At 37.8% G+C, this 21819-nt stretch overlaps 1 protein-coding gene across 7 annotated transcripts in view; it reads right to left on the reverse strand.

The window, feature by feature from the left end:
- Positions 1-21819, reverse strand: part of LOC139746857 (uncharacterized) — a 456577-nt gene that overhangs the window by 144237 nt on the left and 290521 nt on the right. For 6 of the 7 annotated variants that reach the window (XM_071658479.1, XM_071658480.1, XM_071658476.1 and 3 more), the window contains 3 exons: positions 17166-17358; positions 16758-16958; positions 1091-1144 (listed from right to left, as the gene is read on the reverse strand). In XM_071658479.1, coding sequence (XP_071514580.1) covers positions 1091-1144; positions 16758-16958; positions 17166-17358 — 448 coding nt within the window. The remainder of the gene's footprint in view (positions 1-1090; positions 1145-16757; positions 16959-17165; positions 17359-21819) is intronic. The other variant, XM_071658477.1, reaches the window with a different exon arrangement.

A 21819-nucleotide genomic window follows, 5' to 3' on the forward strand; every position in this document is an offset into this window, starting at 1 on the left:
CATTACTATGGGGAGTATAGGTATTGCTGGACCCCAATTGTTTTTGGTTCTGCTGCGACTGAAAAGTCACCTTTTGCAAGATTCCATCATTTGAGTACAATTTCATTGAAGAACTTTTCCATCCAAAGGAGTCCAGCCTTTCCCTGATATAGACTGCAGTGCAGCCTTTGAGCTGCAAGAACCCATGAAGAGGAGGTCCTGAAGTTATGTAAAAATATTAATAATAACGAAGAACATTAACATCAAAGTCAAATTCAAGAATCAATTGAGGTGCTTCAGTCACAGCACTCAGGAATTTAAGTTCTGGAAATTTTCTACCTTTACCACTGGCTTCCTAGACTTACATGGAAATGCCTCTCTTTTAAATCCTAGAGTTTTATGAGAGGCAATGATCAAATCCATTCATTTATAGTGCCTTCCTCTCCGGTACAATGTGAGCACTCTTGCTTTTTCATGAACTTAGAAGCTTTATATCAACAGTCTTATGCCAAAACCTTAAGTAAAGTTTCTCATGTCCTTAATCAACAGCCTTTGTATGCTAAATGATAAAGCATAACACAAGTCATAAATACACCTTTACTTAGTACCTCATATGAGTGTCTTAATAATTCCTCAAATGAACTATTAATTGGTTTTCAACAATGCTTAATTCTTTCTCTTAATTTTAAACAGCATTACAATTAATTCTACACTAATAAAAGCAGGATAAGAATAAGTGGTAAAGTATAAGCACAGCAATTTAAGCAGTAAATAAGCTTGAGCATAAAAGCATCTCTAAGGCAACAAAATATATGGCAATGCTAACTATAGTAAACCACAAAGAAAGAAATTATCATAATATATAAAAATATATCATTAAAAAGAATGTTAAAAAAGTTAAACTAAAGAATGAAAAAATATCAAATAAGAAAGAGAAAACAGAAAATAGTATGTATAAACAGAACAGTTCAAAATACACTGTGCATTTATTTCACAAAGAGATTTCTTTTTAACTTTGCACAAGATGTAAAACATACAAATTTCTGACAAATTATAATAACAGGTTATTACTGCTGAAGAGGATGTACTAAAATGACTTGACAGTACTAACCTTACACGTATGGAGGTAGCGTGCATTAATTACAGTAGGGACAGACAAATGATTCTGAAACAAAACACAAGCCAAAGAAAAAAACAAACAAATCACACACTAAATAAAAAAGTGATGTATACATAAAACATGCAACATGATATTTCAACAAGTTAACATGCATGAATGATTATTTTTTGTCCTCAAATCTTAGAAACTTTAATTCTCCTAATACATGGGAGGTGATCTGCTGCAGAGTTATGTGTAAGTGCCACTCAAATGAAGTTAATCTGGTTGGTTAGGGCAATGATCTGGAGATCTGAATTTCATCAATAATAAGGATATATGAAAACTTTATCATCTGCATTACATCTATTCATATGAAAGAGAAAAATCATTATGATGCACAGTAGGCACTGTAACTATAGATGATTAAAACTTTGCAATTCATAAGCTTAATCTGAGGGCAAAATTTTTTTCTGAAGAACAGAAACTTTTTTTCCATGAAAAAATTCATCAATACTTGTATAATCTATAACATGCACACTTGAAGTTTCATAACAATGGCAAAAACTACTGAAATATTGTAGGCACGTCTACACTAAAATTATAGCAGAAAAAATAAATTGATAGCAGTCAGAAAAAGAAAAAACTTACAATGATATAGCAGTCAGAAAAACTATCAACTAACACACAGGATAATACACTAAATAATATAATCAAATATCATACAATATTAGCCTGGTTAACCAAGATGCTCTCTTGCCTAACCCCAAATGACCTATAGAATTGCACCATCAAAGGCATCAACACAATATGGATGGAAAACAGAATAAATTATTTGATACTTCTAAGATGCTTAGTGAGGATTTTAATGTTAAGACTTCTAAAGTTTTTTAAGAGTATGAAGATGCCAGTTTTGAGTTGGGGAACTGTCGAAAAGGTTCATGGTTCGAATACATAAATATCAAGTTATGATTAAGATATCAGAAAACAGTACAGAGAAACGGATCAAGAAAAATGTTAGCATCCATCTATAAAGCTGAGAAACTTAAGAACTCCATGAAGGAGCATAAATGCAAAATTAAGAAATTTGAAGATACATACAGCATGGATATAGAAAAATGCAGGGACTCCTAGTGGAGGCAATATAACAGGAAAGCAACCTGCTCAATATCAGAAGAAGAATGAACACTGAAATGTGGAACTCAATCTAAAAGATAATCCTGGGATTCTGGTGGAAAACGACAAAGCAGATACAAAGACAGTGAAATAGTGGCCTGGGGTTTCTGAATCACTCAGTAATATACAGAATGAAGCCATAGGAAGGACAGTTTACTCAGTCACAGACAGGATAATCATGGAAGTGCATGGAGCATTCAAAGGAAGACTTGAAACACTGTAAATCATTTTTGATAACTGCACAGTGATGAAAACAGAGATTCAAACAAGATAGTAGCTAAGGAAGAGGACTTGTTGAAACTAAGAAAATAACTGTCATGAGTGTTTGTTGAAACTAAAGAAGATAATTGTCAAGAGTGTCACTCCTCAACTGAGAGAGAAAAACTGTGCAGAATGTATGTAACAGATGTAAGATGCTGATGTCTTGGTTGAAAGCTGAACATCTAAACAAAAGACAAGCTAAGGAAGGGGAACATGTAAAAAAGCTTTATGGGCTTCCTAAGTACAAGGCTAAAATTAAAACAAGTCAGGAATACCAGTAGACACTGGCATAAGTCCAAGAAGATAATCACGGAAGATAAGCTCTGATTAACCATTTTGTGTTAAAAGTGGATATATATGCTTTGAAATTCAAAGCCATTTGATGCAAGAAGCAGGTTTAACCATACAGCTTTAGAGAAACTTTTCTTTTTACTGTCAGAAGAGGGAATACCCTCACATGATAGAAAGCCATGCTACATTTCTGTGCATACTGAAATCTGTGACCAATAATGCAACTAATGGTTGTGTCTACAGAAGCTCAGTTGTCTGCTCATGTGGTGAGCAGGTCCATATTTTGAGGTTAACTCTACTAATATATTACCATTTCTATGTATAATACCATATCTATGTACTAATCTATGAATGAGGTTTTGTAATGAGGTAGTAAAGTGAATATGTCAGCGTTCATAATTTTTCATCTTTTTTTTCAGAATTTCTATGCACAATATTTGAGTCTCATTTTTCAACTTCTTAGGCAAATTACAGAAACTAAATCATCATGTAGTGAACATAAACATGTTTTCTATCTTCTTATAAGCATATACAGGCCAGATATTTTGGAGGGCTGCCTTATATAAGCAGTCTAACTAGTAGAGTTGATTTACAATCAGTCAGCTGATCATTACACAATGAATGAGTAGCTATTCGATTCATGTTTTGAGTGCAATGTTGCTTTAATAGTCAACAATCTGTTTACTACAATGTACTTACAGTAAAACTTCTGTTGTCTGGAATGTTTAGGGAATCAGCCATTTTAGATACAATTTCCGGTTATACATTCTTTTTACTACATTGAATAAATTAGAAATTGTAATATACATATCCCTCACTTTATGCATGGGTTATGTTCTGTGAAAACCCCACACACAGAAATTACATACAGCAAACCAATAAACATATAAAGAAAACTGGGATGTGTGCAGCAGCATCATGGTCAGCGTTGGCAGATTCTCCTATTCCTTTCATGTTATGTTATGTAGCTTCTGACACCAAATGAACTTATCAATCCTTCCATTTCTTGTTTAAAGTGGTTATGGCTCAGTTACAATGTCTGCCTTACACAAATGCTCATAAATCTTAAGATCTTTAAACATGAGCTGAAGATTCCTAGGCTGCTTTTCTTCATCTCATGTTTCATGTATAATTCCTAGGTTGCTTTTCTTCATCTCATGCTTCATGTATAATTTCTAGGCTACTTTTCTTCATCTCTTGCTTCATGTATTTATGTATAAGTTCCATTTTCTCCATTACTGGATTTCTAACCCTTGTGGTTACCCTGACAGATGGCAGAGGTTACCTTGACAGATGGCAGAGTAGAGACCACAGCACTTTGAATTTTCTCTACATTCTTTTTTATGCTGCTAGCTGTAGATTCATCCTGATTGTAAGCATGCACAAGCACTGATGCTCCCTCGCTAGCATCAGTGAGTCATAATATTTCTAATTTCATTTCAAATGTCAAAGAGGTTCTCTCCCATTTCAATGCTAGTTCTGGGGTAGAAGTAAAGATTGCTGGATGTTTGGATACCATGTTAACACTAACACAGTGGGTTTCAGGATAATTACATCAGCAGGCATACCTAAACTGCAAAAGTAGCATAGATCCGCACACAATGGTGATAACTGCAAGACTGACCCACTAGTGGAAACACAACACACTTCACCAAGGGCCCATGCTTATTCCATCAGTCAACCCTCACTGAAGTTAAGGTGTACTTTCTACTACTGTGACACTCCCTCACCAGCATCAGTACATTATATGATTTCTAGTTTCATTTCTAAGGTCACAAAAGTTCTCTTCTGTAGATGTTGCTGGATGTTTGGATGCCATATCAACACACAAAAACAGAGCGAATTGCTGGAAAATCACATCAGCATGTATAACCAAATTGCATAGGTAACACAGACCTGCATATGCCAAGTAACTGCAAGACTGACCTGCTGGCGGGATTATGGTGCGCTCCACCCAGAACCTACATTTACTCCACCAGCACTTTCATCTTCTGCTGCTTGGTATGTCCTAAATAGATGTCATGCCAACTTTTAAGTCATTCATTGTCATTAGATTTTATATTTTGGATACGTGCCAAAGTTTCCATTAGATACAGATGTAAATTCTTTGCAATGGAAAAATTAGTTTATCATGCGTTATCATTTACATAATTCTTTGTCGCTGTCTCCCGCATTAGCGAGGTAGCGCAAGGAAACAGACGAAAGAATGGCCAAATCCACCAACACACACGTGTATACATACACGTCCACACACGCACATATACATACCTATACATCTCAACGTATACATAAATATACACACACAGACATATATACAAATGTACATAATTCATACTGTCTGCCCTTATTCATTCCCGTCGCCACCCTGCCACACATGAAATGACAACCCCCTTCCCCCGCATGTGCGCGAGGTAGTGCTAGGAAAAGACAATAATTCACACTGAAATATAAATTATAAAAAAACATGACAAAATTATGGATATTCTAATTTTCACCAGAAACATATAATGTTCAATGAACATTCTTTACTTCTCACATAGATAGTGGTATCATAAATGCAGATTAGTATTCAAATTCATTTCTTGTATGATGAAAAATGGTTTTGGCTGTTTAATGACTAGGGTTAGATTATGCCATTTGTGGGAGGACAATTTTTCACGTATTTTCTGCATTTTTTTGAGGTTAACCAATATTTTCCTACAACAAGTAAGGATTTCAAGGAATCTTAATGCAGATCTATAAAAAGTATCTCAGTCCTGATGATAAAAACTACTAGAAAAAGTTAAATTAATACTTTTTTTGAGAGGAAAACTGACCAATTGCCTTGCAACAAAGAAGTTGAGAGGAGAGAGAGAGAGAGAGAGAGAGAGAGAGAGAGAGAGAGAGAGAGAGAGAGAGAGAGAGAGAGAGAGAGAGAGAGAGAGAGAGAGAGAGAGAGAGAGAGAGAGAGAGAGAGAGAGAGAGAGAGAGAGAGAGAGAGAGAGAGAGAGAGAGAGAGAGAGAGAGAGAGAGAGAGAGAGAGAGAGAGAGAGAGAGAGAGAGAGAGAGAGAGAGAGAGAGAGAGAGAGAGAGAGAGAGAGAGAGAGAGAGAGAGAGAGAGAGAGAGAGAGAGAGAGAGAGAGAGAGAGAGAGAGAGAGAGAGAGAGAGAGAGAGAGAGAGAGAGAGAGAGAGAGAGAGAGAGAGAGAGAGAGAGAGAGAGAGAGAGAGAGAGAGAGAGAGAGAGAGAGAGAGAGAGAGAGAGAGAGAGAGAGAGAGAGAGAGAGAGAGAGAGAGAGAGAGAGAGAGAGAGAGAGAGAGAGAGAGAGAGAGAGAGAGAGAGAGAGAGAGAGAGAGAGAGAGAGAGAGAGAGAGAGAGAGAGAGAGAGAGAGAGAGAGAGAGAGAGAGAGAGAGAGAGAGAGAGAGAGAGAGAGAGAGAGAGAGAGAGAGAGAGAGAGAGAGAGAGAGAGAGAGAGAGAGAGAGAGAGAGAGAGAGAGAGAGAGAGAGAGAGAGAGAGAGAGAGAGAGAGAGAGAGAGAGAGAGAGAGAGAGAGAGAGAGAGAGAGAGACAAGGTCAAGGGAGCAACAACACCACCCCCATCTCTAGCTCAGGGAAGCCAAGTTAAATAAGTTGTACAGTAGGATCACTATGCAGTGCAGTTCGATATGATAATTTTGATACAGCACAGGCACCTAAATTACTCCCATTTTTTCTGTTACAACCTCAGCAATCATGGTATTACAGGAGCCCAGCTGGCTTTGCACCATGGGCTGCCAATGTTGTGCATACACCATTTCTCTGCTAACATTCAAAGAATTAGGATTCACCATAAGCCATATACATATTTCCATACTTTCTGCCCACTTGAACCAGCCACCACAAAGCCTTAGCATCAACCAAGTACTCCTACTACAAATGAGCCTGTTTAAGAAGCTGAATGATGCATGGGTCTAGCATCTGCACCATAAAAACGAAAAGCAAATCCATCAGGGAAGGTTTTCTCAGCAATCTATTTCAAAGACATCAATGCATCTCAAGACATGAAGTTGGAACATGCTAAAAAAGAAAAAAAATCCCTACCCTAAAAATTTGGAATTATCAAAACCAATGGAACATGTCTTTCTTCTTAAATACTGAAGGTTATGTTAACAGAATGAAGAAAACAAATTTAGGAGTGAGTCTGACTTATCATCAACTGCATAACCACAAGAATAAGAATTAAGTAATCATTTAAAACATTTTGTTATACAAACCTGCTGGTCATTACTATGCTCATCAAAGATCAATTATTACTTTTTAGCTATTTTGTACATCTATGATTTTTTTTAACTTACATATTATATACATGAGTTTTCTGTATTATGATTCATACAAAACTACTTATCTATCTACCCAACTACATCCCTGATGCCTGTTCCCTTCAGGAACACCAATCAAATGAGTGGTCACAGCCATGGAGTCTCCACTTGTTCCTGTACTTACATGCCTACCTTACATTCACTATTCCACACATTCTTCTATGATTCCTCTCCTTCTAGTGCTCTTCCACTCTATTTCCTCATGACACAGATGGTCTTCCTCTCACATCAACCCCTTTAATCACTCTATCATACACTACTTGTAAACCCCCACCATCTTGGATTCTTTCCATATACCCAAACCACCTCATTTCTTCCTTCATTCCATCTAGTCATACCACATCTATTTATCTATATCTCTGATACCCTTTCCCCTCGGAAACTCTTACACAAACTTCTAGGATACTTAGACTTATTCCCCTATAAATGCTATATACATTCTTCCCATCTTTTCCTTTGAATAAAAGAACAATTCTAGGTTTCACCTAATCCTTAGGCATGACCTTCTGCTTCCATGCTAAATTACACATAAAGTTCATCCATTCTACCATTCTTTCCCCTCCATACTCCAAAATTTCAATCAAAATCCCATCCACTCCAGGTGCCTTTCCTACCTTTAACATCATCATCACCCTTTTTACCTTTCTCTTTGCCATAGGCCCATAAATGCACATCCTTTTCCTTCCGTTCTCCACGCCCATGCATGTAACAACTGCTGCTTCACTTTTTCCTCCATTTATCAGTTTTTCCAAGTACTCTTTCCTTCTTCCTTTCACTTTCTCCTTTTAATTCAGCAATTCCCCTTCATTACTTCTTACATTTACACTTCCACTCTTACATTCACCTCTCACCTCTTTCACCACCTTCCAGTAAAAAAGAATTGGAACAATGTGATATAATAGGGGCCACATGCTGTCAATGGACTGAACCTGTGCATGTGAAGCATCCACGGTAAACCATGGAATGTTCTGTGGGGCTTGGATTAGACAGCAGCTGTGGTTTTAGTACATTACATATGGCAGCTAGAAAATAGACATGAGTGGTTGCAGTCTTTCTTTGTTCCTAACACTACCTTGCTGATGTGGGAAAAGGCAATCAAGTATGAAAAAAAAAAGATTCAATGAAATTTACAATGAATAGGTTAGAACATGCATATCACAAAAAATAAATAGAGGAAAGTTTGAAAAGATGAAATTTTTTTTTTTTTTTTTTCATACTTTGTCGCTGTCTCCCGCGTTTGTGAGGTAGCGCAAGGAAACAGACGAAAGAAATGGCCCAACCCCCCCATACACATGTATATACATACGTCCACACACGCAAATATACATACCTACACAGCTTTCCCTGGTTTACCCCAGACGCTTCACATGCCTTGATTCAATCCACTGACAGCACGTCAACCCCGGTATACCACATCGCTCCAATTCACTCTATTCCTTGCCCTCCTTTCACCCTCCTGCATGTTCAGGCCCCGATCACACAAAATCTTTTTCACTCCATCTTTCCACCTCCAATTTGGTCTCCCTCTTCTCCTTGCTCCCTCCACCTCCGACACATATATCCTCTTGGTCAATCTTTCCTCACTCATCCTCTCCATGTGCCCAAACCACTTCAAAACACCCTCTTCTGCTCTCTCAACCACGCTCTTTTTATTTCCACACATCTCTCTTACCCTTACGTTACTCACTCGATCAAACCACCTCACACCACACATTGTCCTCAAACATCTCATTTCCAGCACATCCATCCTCCTGCGCACAACTCTATCCATAGCCCACGCCTCGCAACCATACAACATTGTTGGAACCACTATTCCTTCAAACATACCCATTTTTGCTTTCCGAGATAATGTTCTCGACTTCCACACATTCTTCAAGGCCCCCAGAATTTTCGCCCCCCTCCCCCACCCTATGATCCACTTCCGCTTCCATGGTTCCATCTGCTGCCAGATCCACTCCCAGATATCTAAAACACTTCACTTCCTCCAGTTTTTCTCCATTCAGACTCACCTCCCAATTGACTTGACCCTCAACCCTACTGTACCTAATAACCTTGCTCTTATTCACATTTACTCTTAACTTTCTTCTTCCACACACTTTACCAAACTCAGTCACCAGCTTCTGCAGTTTCTCACATGAATCAGCCACCAGCGCTGTATCATCAGCGAACAACAACTGACTCACTTCCCAAGCTCTCTCATCCCCAACAGACTTCATACTTGCCCCTCTTTCCAAAACTCTTGCATTTACCTCCCTAACAACCCCATCCAGAAACAAATTAAACAACCATGGAGACATCACACACCCCTGCCGCAAACCTACATTCACTGAGAACCAATCACTTTCCTCTCTTCCTACACGTACACATGCCTTACATCCTCGATAAAAACTTTTCACTGCTTCTAACAACTTTCCTCCCACACCATATATTCTTAATACCTTCCACAGAGCATCTCTATCAACTCTATCATATGCCTTCTCAAGATCCATGAATGCTACATACAAATCCATTTGCTTTTCTAAGTATTTCTCACATACATTCTTCAAAGCAAACACCTGATCCACACATCCTCTACCACTTCTGAAACCACACTGCTCTTCCCCAATCTGATGCTCTGTACATGCCTTCACCCTCTCAATCAATACCCTCCCATATAATTTACCAGGAATACTCAACAAACTTATACCTCTGTAATTTGAGCACTCACTCTTATCCCCTTTGCCTTTGTACAATGAAAAGATGAAATATGCTTCACTAAAAGCTGGCAACTGAAAGGTACCAGAGAGCAAGAAGTCAGTACTGCAAAATAAGATGGGACAAACACTGAAACTTTGAAAGAGTACTGTGGTCAATGCAAAAGAAAATCAAAAACTTTTTTGAAAGTTCATCAGGAGCATACTACTCATTAAAGAGAAGCTAAAAAAATGAACGTGATTAGCGGGAAGACCTGTTGAAAATACTAAAGAAATATGCGAGGCAATAAATGGCAAGTTCAAAAGTGCTTTCACAGTGGAGGAAAATAACTATAGTACCAATATCAACATAATAACATAAGAAAGAGGTCTTGAAGGGCACTGAAACTGACAGAAGGCCACAACTAAACTATTAAAACACCCTGACTCACATAAGGTTCATGGTGCTGATGAAATCTTTCCATATATGTTGAAAGGAATCTCAAGATATGCTGCTAAAAATATTTCTAACATGTTTCAAGAGAAGTCATGTCAATGGGCAAACATTATGCCTACCTTTAACACAGGTTATTGGGGAAATTGTTGTCAGCTAAAGACCAGTCCCCTAACTAGTGTGGTCTGTAAAACAACAAAAAAGATAATCTGAAAGCAAATGTTTGACTACCTGCAAAGGAGCAATTACCTAATTGAAAGATATCAGATTCAGGGAAAAGTGGTCATGTTTTTCACAGATATCTTGGACTTCTATGACAGAATAAACTCCATCTTAGGCCAAAAAGATGAATGGGTAGCCTGTGTGTTCCTGGAAAGCCAGAGACTATTTGACAATTGGTGGAGAATGGTTCAGTGGTTCAGAAGCTTGAGCTAAAGGCAGGAATATGGGGCAGCTTCCCTCAATGGATAGTGTTTTCAGTGGTACACATTTGAAACAATAACAAGATTTCTTTTTCTTACATCTCATACAATTTGGATATGCTAATTTAAAACATAAAATTATTCTGAAGTATCATGTCCAGTTTTCTTGCAAACATTAAATATGGTATCGGCACAGCATGAAGTGAACAGTTAAGTTTCTTAGAACACAAAATTATGCAGTATGTACTGAACAGTTAAGTTTCTTAGAACACAAAATTACAAGATCAGTGATATATATTGCTAAAAACTTCTCTTTTGAAATACAAAGACAGTGCAAATCATAAAATCTTCCTTTGATACTTGACTGATATACGCTCAATCATCACAGACCATGTGAAGAAATTACCATTTCTTCACCAGCTTTTTGTGCTACACTTCTAAGCTCCCTCGTTTCTGGGACCAACAGTAGTCTGCCATCATGCTAACATCCCACTTTCCTTGATATCTTTTTTCCATAGTTTTGATGTCTTGGTGGAACCTTTCTCCATGTTCCATGCTCACACTACCCACATTTTCAAGAAAACGGTTCAAATGTAAGAGAAGGAAACGAATTCTGCTTCATGCTGCTGCCAAGCTTTTCAGAAGTCTTGAGTATTTCTTTGATTATCTCCTTACAGCTGGGATCTTTGTGATTACCCAGAAAGTTTCAGATTACACTCTTGAATGCAGTCTCGCCTTCTTTCCCTGCTATATTCATTATTCCTTCAAACTGCTCATCCTATGTCATCTTTTTTTTCTGCACTCTAATCAAGATGCCTTCTTTTATATTTTTATGAGTAAACCTTGGAAATTTCCCAGTATGAGTGTGTGTGTGTGTGCAAATGCTCCCCTCCTTTATTACTTTCCAAAAAAATGAATTGATAAATGAGCCACGTAAGAATTTTTCCCTCTATGGCAAAGTCATTTATTCTTGATGCTACCTTGCTCACAAGTCAACACTAAGAGCTGTCATAGAGATAAACAACATTATCTATATCTCTGATGCCTGTTCCCACCTGGAGCTCCCTCACCCTTGACAGGCCACTGGCAAAGGGAACAGTGTTTGCAGAGGTTCCTATCTAGTTTCTACTGATTACTTATACCTAATGCTCCTCAACAAATAGCTACAGCCTTTGCAACATCTACCAGTAAAAACAAGCACAACAATCTGACTTTAACTTTGCTCTCATTCAACCTGAACAGCTGGAGCAAGAGAATGTACTTTTATATTATGTAGGCCATTGTGGTTTGTATGTCAGGGACTCTAACTAGGGTCAACAGATATCTGTACAGCATTATTTTCAATCTCAGGTATATTCATTACTTCAAACTATTCGCCATTTCCCACATTAGCAAGGTAGCGTTAAGAACAGAGGACTGGGCCTTTGAAGGAATATCCTCACCTGGCCCCCTTCCCTGTTCCTTCTTTTGGAAAATTAAAAAAATAATGAGAGGGGAGGATTTCCAGCACCCCACTCCCTCCCCTTTTAGTCGCCTTCTACGACACGCAGGGAATACGTGGGAAGTATTCTTTCTCCTCTATCCCCAGGGATATATTTATTACTAACCCTCCATTATTTCATTGGTAGTATTTCTAGAACCTAAATATGAAAAAATGAAGTATTTAGTTTATTTTCTGAATGCAAAATGATCACTTCAGGATATCAAAGATTCTATCTTTTTTTTTCAATAACCCCTTTCACATTATCAATATCACAACATCTAATATATTTCGGGTGCACAAAAGTGGAACTTCATGCAACAGAAAGAAGATACTAAAAATAGAGAAAGGCTAACTGATTTTGGTGATGGTTTTGAAGAAAAGGGATCAGCCCAAAGCAAGGTTTGATGTCAGTAAACATCATGAAGTATAAACTTTTACTTTGAATAAATTGACTGACCATAATGACAAAGACCATGTCACAGCATACCCAGTTGGAGAAAATCAAACTGACTATCTAAAATCAAATCCAAATGTAATCACTAGTGGAAGAACACTCAAAAGACGTTGCTGATACGACACAACAGCTTGTTGACTTTGATGTTAGTGTCAACTGATGAGAGTCTATCAACTACAGACATTGAGATAGCTGTCAGAATTGAATCTCCACACTGTCTGTAAGATTTTACTGATCCAAATTCTCTTGTAAAAACTGTGCTGAAAAATGGTGAATACAGTACATATAACTAGCCAGTCTGGGGTAGCATTATGCTGGCATTATACTGTTTCCATGTCAATCTCCTGCCAAGACTCCATCTGTGTTATACTTACAACTTCAAAAGGCTGGTCACAAACAAAAAGCTCAGGAAAACTTTATGGTAGGCTCCAAGAACATCAAAGAAGTGTTACTCAAAAGAAATAAGTGGTATGACCATGAGAAGTTTTGGAACAAACTTTTGCAATGATTTTCAGCTTGAGGAGAATATTCTTTCAGATGTCCAAAATGGAAGGACTTCATCATTAAAAGAATCATATATGTTTTCATTTTCTTGAAGGAGAAAGGCTTTGCCTTATGTGTATCAACACAAAGGACTGTTATTCCAGAAAATGGTAATCTTTCGAAGGAGTAATTAAGCTGCTCTGTCATCTAATTTAATTCTAATGTTTCTACTAACTACTTATACCAAATGCTCCTCAACATATAGCTAAAACCTTTGCAACATCTACCAGTAGTACCATGCACAACAATCTGCCTTTATCTTTGCTCTCACTCTACCACAAACAGCTGGAGCAAGATGTACCTTTATATTCTGTAAGCCATTGTGGTTTGTATGTCAGGGACTCTTAACTAGGGTCAACAGATATCTACACAGCATTATTTTCCATCTCAGTTATATTCATTACTAACCCTCTAATACAGAGCTGTACAGAAAGTTGCATAATCTCAGCAATCTGCTTACCATCTTCATGTTTACTACTTGTCAAGCAAGTCCCACAATGAATTCATACCAGCATGTGTTCAGCACGTTCATCACATTATTTTAGAGGAAAGACTTCGTAGCCAAATATGTGGCCATCATAGATGAAACACCTGATTCATATTATTACAAACACACAACTTTTACCCTGGGGTATGCATCCATAAAATCATAATGTTTTTCCTTTGTCTTTACAGATTGTAATCAGGAAACTGGGACAGATATTTCAAATATGATACTTGATTTTTAAGCTGATTGTGAAACATCAAAAATTATCAGAGCCCTAAGACATGAAACTGAGTTTAGTATAAATGATAAATATAATGGTCCCCAAGCTAAAACTGGCTGAATTCTAAGCACATTTGCTATCAGCAACATGAACAGTTTCAGTTGGTATTTGAACAAGAGACGCTGCCACCTACATTCCAAAATTACCTTCATCATTGTTCAGGAAACCATCTATCTGTATCTCTGACACCTGTAAAATGGCATCTCTAATGTTTTCAGAAGATAAATACTGATGCAGCAAAACAGTGTGATGCTTGAAAATTCACTAAAGTCCAAGGCATTCCAACTTGCCAGGTACTATTGAACCTGTACATGTCATGAGGTCAGCATCGGGTTAAGTGATATAGCTGCATATTCTCATCACCTTCCTGATTTAATTAACATAAGCAATAAAAACATTCCAGAACTCCATCTCCATATATGTAAACTCAGGAAATGAAACTTGCTTAGGCTGCAATGATGAAGTCTAGGGCAGGAGTTTGTCCCTAAATGAAGTGTAACTCCTAACTGATTTCATTTAGGTAAACCTGTTCCTAACTGTGTTTAACTTTCAACCTTCTGTTGGCTAAATTTGGATGTTAGTTACTTTAATCAGCACAACTATTCTATTCAATTAGTTTGCTTTTCAAATAATGCTGACCCAAGTATGCTCCTTCTGCTGCAAGTCTAGCTCAAATATAAAATCAATGTTTGCTTTTCAAACAATGCTGACTCAAGTATGCTCCTTCTGCTGCAAGTCAAGCTCAAATATAAAATCAATCATATTTTCAAAAGAATATTCACAAAACCATGTGATTTAAGGAACGAGAAGGAAAGGGTAATCGCAATAAGTATGAATGGACATGTGATTAAGAGTCTAGATGTAAACAGAGTATAGAAGAAAGGTTGAACAAAACATAAAAAACTAATACTTTCATTTCATACTTTTTGCAAGGAATTCTATTTCCTTGTTCCATATCCTCAACACAGATCTACTAGGTACTAAAAAAAGAATCAAAAGTAATCTGTGATATTCCATTACAGATATATATGCAATATTTATGGGATAAAATTCTGAGTGTTGTTGTCTTTTTACACTTGTAAGTAATGGCAGTCAATTTGTTTCCAGAACAATAATCAAACTAAATGTTGCAATATTCAATCCCTTACAGAAAGAGTCTAACTATTCCTACAGCACATTTGTGTTAATAGTCACAACCGTCAAATAAAGAATGCAACTTTAACAAAAGTATGCAAGACTAAAATTAATCAATACATAAACTATATGCCTCTCCCTACACTCAAAGCACTGGCATATGCAAAATCTTCACTAAGCATTCTGGTGTCCAACCATCATCACACCTACAACAATCATATATCTAACAAACACACTACAAACACTTGCTAGTAGAGTCTAAAAGACAGTCAGTCTAGATTACATGGATGAAGAATTCAACACTTGCTTGCACTATGAAGAGTGACTCAAACCAGAGATGCCTATGTCCATGCACACCAAAATGACAGAACAAGCACAGAAACAAGACAAGACAGGAAAAGTAGAAGGAAAAGCAATTAACAGAAAAAAAATAAAACAGTCCACCAAGTACTGCTGCACGCAGAATGCTGCAAATGAAATAACCAATAATAGAAAGAAAATTACTCATCTTATACAGCAGTGTTTTCACAGCTGAAAGATGCCAATCACTTCTTGCCCAAAACTACTTCCAATAAAGCTTTCTGGGCATTAAGGTTATTCATGGCCTTCACGCTGATGTTTTTAGTGTGAGTACAGAATGTTCTGTGTGCTACATGTGACACATGGGATGGCTGGTATTTTGCTGACTGGGAGAGGCTCATCACTTAGGGTAACTTAGGGGCAATGTTTAGATTCATCCTTTACAAACAATTCATCTCCACCGTAAAACCTCACCAGCCAGATCATCCACCCTCTCTTAAGTAAATATACTAAAACTACAACTCATACAAAAGAAAGCACTCCTAACACTCACTAGCTTCTTAACAATCAAAAACACTCAGCATACACATATTGAAAACAAAATCTTTCCAAAGCAACCCCATCTCAACATGCTCTGCATCCAATTCTTTGCAAAAGCACTAGACCCATTCCATCCAAACTACTCCAAGCTCAACCACCATGTGACTAAATATATTCACAATGTAATGACTCAACAACCATCTCCTACTGATTCTTAACTCAATCTGATCAAACATTCACCAATTTGAAACTTTACTCCCATGACATGCACGTCACACTTTTTGGTGTACATTCTGGATACCATCCATTTCTCTAACATTACAATCCTTTTGACTTCATGAGTCATACCCACGATGCAACTTCCACACTGAAGACACTGATTACCTATTCATTAATTGGTCTATGTTCATCTTCCAGAGATAAACACACAATATCACTGAACTTCTTGTCTTGTGGCCCTTCCAGGTGGATGCGGCTGACTTTTATAGATCTGCAAGAGCCCCTACAGAGAGGGGTCCTAGGGTAGGAAGGTAGAGTAAGGTACAAATGCTAACTTGGCTTCTCCTAAGAAGGATATTAGATGTATCAATGTCTGAGAATCATATACTAAACTTCCAACTGAAGGTCTAAACTTTTAATCAAAGTATGTGACAGGCATCCAACAATAAATTGCAATCATCACAATGTATATGTCTGGTCTGTGATTTCTTCAACATACCACTAAAGAGAAAATAAATGAAACAAAGAAATCACAATATTTAGTGAGCATTGGCCTGCTGGAGTCTGCAAATGAAGCAGTGCAGAGGGGCTGGAGGAATAATTAAGCATCAGTTGAATTAATAACTTACTTTGCTCTGGGAGTGATGTGACCCACGGTTTATATGTAAGGGCTGATAGGGTTTCTGTTTTTGTTTTCGTATTAGGGATGGGGAAGGTCCTGGGGATGTGCCCCTTGGTGAGGCCTGCCCACTAGTATAAGGATCAGGAAGACCCCCAGATGGAAAACCTGACCCAAGCCGAGGAGACCCCGCTGACAAATTCTGTAAAGTCTGTCATGAAAGATGACATTCCAATAGATTATATGCATACCAGAACTGGTTATGTTATGTGCCAATTAAGTATAAAATGCATCAAAGTCTATAAAGCAAATGATACACATTAGTGCTCACAAATTTTCAATATAAAGTCATATCTACTTTAAGTCACAATAATTTACCGATAAAATGCCATTATATAAAAAACAGAAAGAAACTCACTGCCAAATCTGTATCAGGTAGAGGGGGATTCATTGGTTGAAGATATTGAACCTGCGTCAAGTCAGGAAGAGAACCGGTGTTTGGTAGTGCTCCTACTCCCCCACCACCACCCCCTCCCCCAGGACCAGCTCCCCCGACATTATTTATTGTCGTGGGGATGGGAATATTTGCACTCCGCCGAATGTGGTTCACCCTGTGTGTGTACACAAACACATTAATACACATAAATAAATTAAATTTATCTTCATCTATTCATAATTACCTCAGGACCCCTTTCTGAAAGAGTCCTGGTGTTGCACCAAGGCCCTTTTTCTAGGACCTCCTACAGCTCCAAGACTGTGGTACACTCAGTAGCAGGGACAGAATGGAATCATATGAAACAAGAGTTCTTTGAGGAGACTGTACTCTATCACTAATTGATGATATAGTCTTGCCAAAGGCAACTTTTCGTAGAAAAATAAATATCCAACCTAAACCCTCCAGTCACCTTCAATGGAGAATCACTCTCACTGAACAAAATACCAATCATTCAAGGCATAACATACAATACACACAAAACATTCACTCCCCTCACCACAAACATCAACACTTAGAAACAGGCATCAGGTTTGGACAAGATCAAGAATCCCTATGCATTTTCTAGAAAATTTATCAGCTCCTCCCTAAACTATGCCTCAGCTACATGGTTGTCCACCCTGAAGCAAATGAAAAAGCTGCAAACTACACTAAGTGGAGTACTCAGAATGATCAATGGCTGTCAAACAAAGATCCTCCCAACAAAATTCCACCTCAACACATTCAACACTCAATTCATTACAATGGCACCAGCAATCAATACAGTGCATGCAACACATGCACCAATCAAAGGCCATCTTGGTAGAAAAAGTAAATATAAAATACGGGAGAAATTAATCAGGGCTCTGCAGGTGTTTAGAGTAAGAAATGCTATGTGAAGACAGAGGGACAAAAGGAAGAGAATTTCAGAGCTTAGCTTTTCAAGGGAAGAAAGAGGTAGCATAACAGCCAATCCTCCCATAGCCAGTCTTCACATAAAAACTGTGTAAAATAGCAACCAAGTGCATGACATGGAAAATGAAATGTTTGAGGGCAATATGTGGTGAGGTAGTTTGATCAAGCAATAAAAAAGTAAAGAGAAAGGTGCGGTAATAAAAAGCACATGGTTGAAAGAGCTGAATAGAGTGTGCTGAAATGGTTTGGATAGAAAGACTGAAGAGAGATTAACAAAGAGAATATATGTGTCAGAAGTGGAGGGAACAAGGAGAACAAGGAAACCAAAATGAAGATGAAAGATGGTGTGAAAAATATTTTGAGTAATCAAGCCAAAATATACAGGAGAGTGAAAACTGTGCACAGGATAGGGTGAATTAGAAGATGTGGCATATAAGGGTCGACATGCTGCCAATAAGCTGAATCAGGGCATATGAAGTGGCCAAGGGAAACCATGGAAAGGTTTGTGGGGCCTGGTTGTGGATTGGGAACTCTGGTTTCAGTGCATTGCACATGATAACTAAAGAATAGATGTTTGCAAATTTGGCCTTTCTTTGTCTGTTCCTGATGCTACCTTGCTAATGTGGGAAATGGTGATCAAGTATGAAAAAAAAAATATATTTTGTTTTATGCTGGAGGCTCCAGTCACAGATGTAAGTCTACATGCATTCTGGGCCTTAACTAAAATATGAAGACGTTAATGAAAGAGAAAAAGAAAAGGCAAAGAGAAGTACAGGTACACCACCGAATTTCCAGCAACTGATGGTTCAGAACCTCCTTTAGTCCGAACAAAATTACGTGAGGGAACTTGAAATTACCGCGGCCACCAGACTAGTTTACTGGGTGGCCACACATGGCATTGTGTGTGGAGCACACTTATCTACATTCTTTAAACTTGGTGGTGATACTGCAATTCTGTGAGATTCTTAGCTTATTCTGCTTAAATTTAACCCTAGCTATGGCTTCTAAGACATATGAGAGTGTCAGTCATGGTGTCAAATGTAAACACCAGTCCATATCGATCCAAGATAAAGTAGAACTGTTGAAAAAATGGATCGTATTGTTTCGGTGCATAAGCTGTGTGACATCTACAGTATTTGTTCATCAAATGTTTATGATATAAAGAAGCAAAGGGAGAAAATATTGAAATTCTAGGCAGACAGTGATTCCACGAAGCAAATGACGATTAGGAAAACTATGAAAGATGGTAAGAGTACTGAGCACAATCAAGTGATAATGGAATGGTTTTGAAGTCGGAGTGATGGAGCGGACTTGTCAGGTAGCATGATAAAGGACCAGGCTAAGTTGTTCCATAAAGAACTTAAATTACAACATGAGCATGACTATAGTGAAGGAGGGCTTCAAAGATTCAAGAAGTGTCATGGAATTTCCAAGAATAAAGTGTGTGGAGAAAAGCGGTCCACAAACCATAAAGGAGCTGCCAAGTACACGGACAAATTTGCTAAACTCGTAACTGACGAGCACTTTAGTCCTGAGCAGGTGTATAATGTATTTCATTTATTTATTTGATTTACATTTAATATTTGTTTCATCTAAATTTCTAGCAGTCCATGGTATACTTTAGACACATGGGAGATGTATAATAGTAGGTTAGAGGTGTGTTGACAAATCATTATTACGTGACCACAGTAGGTCTGGCAAAATGGTTAATTCAGCAAGGTTTTGGAACCAAGAGTACCGGAAAACGGTGGTGTACCTGTATTTACAAATCTCGGGAAGTGAAAAACCTGTCTATTAAAAAGTGGCAAGTCACAGCAATTGGGAAAGACTTGGGAGACTTGAGAGTTCCAAGGCTTCGAGGTGTAGGGAAAAAAACAGTTATCAGAACAGCTCATCCTCAAGTTGCCAAATGTCAAACACTATAGGTTATTTCTTATCCCTATATCATGCCATCCCACATCATATCAATATACAAAGCAAACAAAAAGCACTTACTATATGGACATAAAAAGAAATACAGCCTAAACTTATCCCTACAAGTTGTGGACCTCACAAAATGGACATAAAAAGAAATATAACCTAAACTTCTCCCTACAAGTTATGGACCTCACAAAACAAAACAAAACAAAAATAGCTCATTTAAAAACCACATCAAATCAACTGAAATCACAGAATATTCATATTCTAAACAAGACCATCACTCATCTAAATACTGAAAGGCAAACTGTAAACTGGCACTATTTTCTTTACACAATGACCCACAAAATCCAAAGCAGCCAACTGGTGAATGTTGAAGACGATATACTCCTCCCAAACCAACCCATCCCCCACAAATAAGCCATTTCTGACCCAACCCGATGACATCCCTTCTCCCAAAGAACCACACAATTATACTCATGAAACATTGCTCAAAAAACAGACATAATGCAATCAAACCCACAAACAAGGAAGTCAAGGAAAACTTGCCCAAAATGCATCCAGAAACAACTGCTCATCCACCATTCACTTCCAATGATACAAGTAAAGCAATCAAAAGCAATTGCAGAGCTCTCCTACAACAGATACTGATATTTCAAACATCCACATAAAATACCTTGGCACCGCTGCAATCTATGCACTTACTGACATCTTCAATTCTTTCAGTCTATGCAATAAAATCCTACACACCTGAAAGCTTGCCAACATAATACCAATCCTAAAACCCTCCCAACCCATTCTCCTTTTACTGCCCAACATCATTTCCATCTTCAGTATCCCAACTTTTGAAAAACTGATCCACAATCATGCAAAGTATCCCACTCTAACCTTAATAAGTACACTACCATGCTACACATAGAACTCACAAGACACTTACTAGATTGTTTCAAACCACAACCCACATCCTGCACAGTATTAGTCTTGAATGGACAATAACACCTACTGAACAAACACAAGTAATTCTAGGGATCACATATGATAAATGCGACATTCACTCACCTTACAAAAAATATCACACAAACTGCATGTCCTCAGAACACTAACTGGTACCAAATTTGGATACACACACATATAAAAAAAAATGCATCCTCTAAAAACAACTCGTCTATTCTACCCTAAACTCACCTGCCTGGTCATCCACCCTCTCAAAACCAAATACAACAAAGCTGCAAAACATTAAAAATAGAGCACTCAGAACAATCACTTGTAACCTAGTAAACCCAAACACTCAACACCTTCACAGAGAACCACAGATCTTCCCAACACAATCCCATCTCAACATGCTTGGTACTAAATACTTTGCAACACCGCTAGACCCCTCCCATGCAAACCACTGCATAAATAACAACAAGCCTAATGTGGAAAAAAAAAAGCTTATTCCTACCTGACATCTCAACTTCCTCTATGCAGACTTCATCAAACCCACAACAAACACAACACTGACAAAAAATATACACACTGAAATGACCTAACAAGCACTAAACAAATGACCTCCCAACCCTTCAGTACCATCCCATCAGACACATGCATCTGAAACCACACTTCCCAAACATGAAAAAGTCACACTCTCCCCTACTTTCAGGACATCATTCTTATCTACACCACAAACACCTACAGAAAATAAACCAAGGCTCTTCAAGCCCATGATGTGAGTAATATAATACAAAATACACAAAATCACTACACTTTATGACCTATAGCCCCATCT

The sequence above is a fragment of the Panulirus ornatus genome, chromosome 66 (genome assembly GCF_036320965.1).
Source record: "Panulirus ornatus isolate Po-2019 chromosome 66, ASM3632096v1, whole genome shotgun sequence".
NCBI classification, from domain to species: domain Eukaryota; kingdom Metazoa; phylum Arthropoda; class Malacostraca; order Decapoda; family Palinuridae; genus Panulirus; species Panulirus ornatus.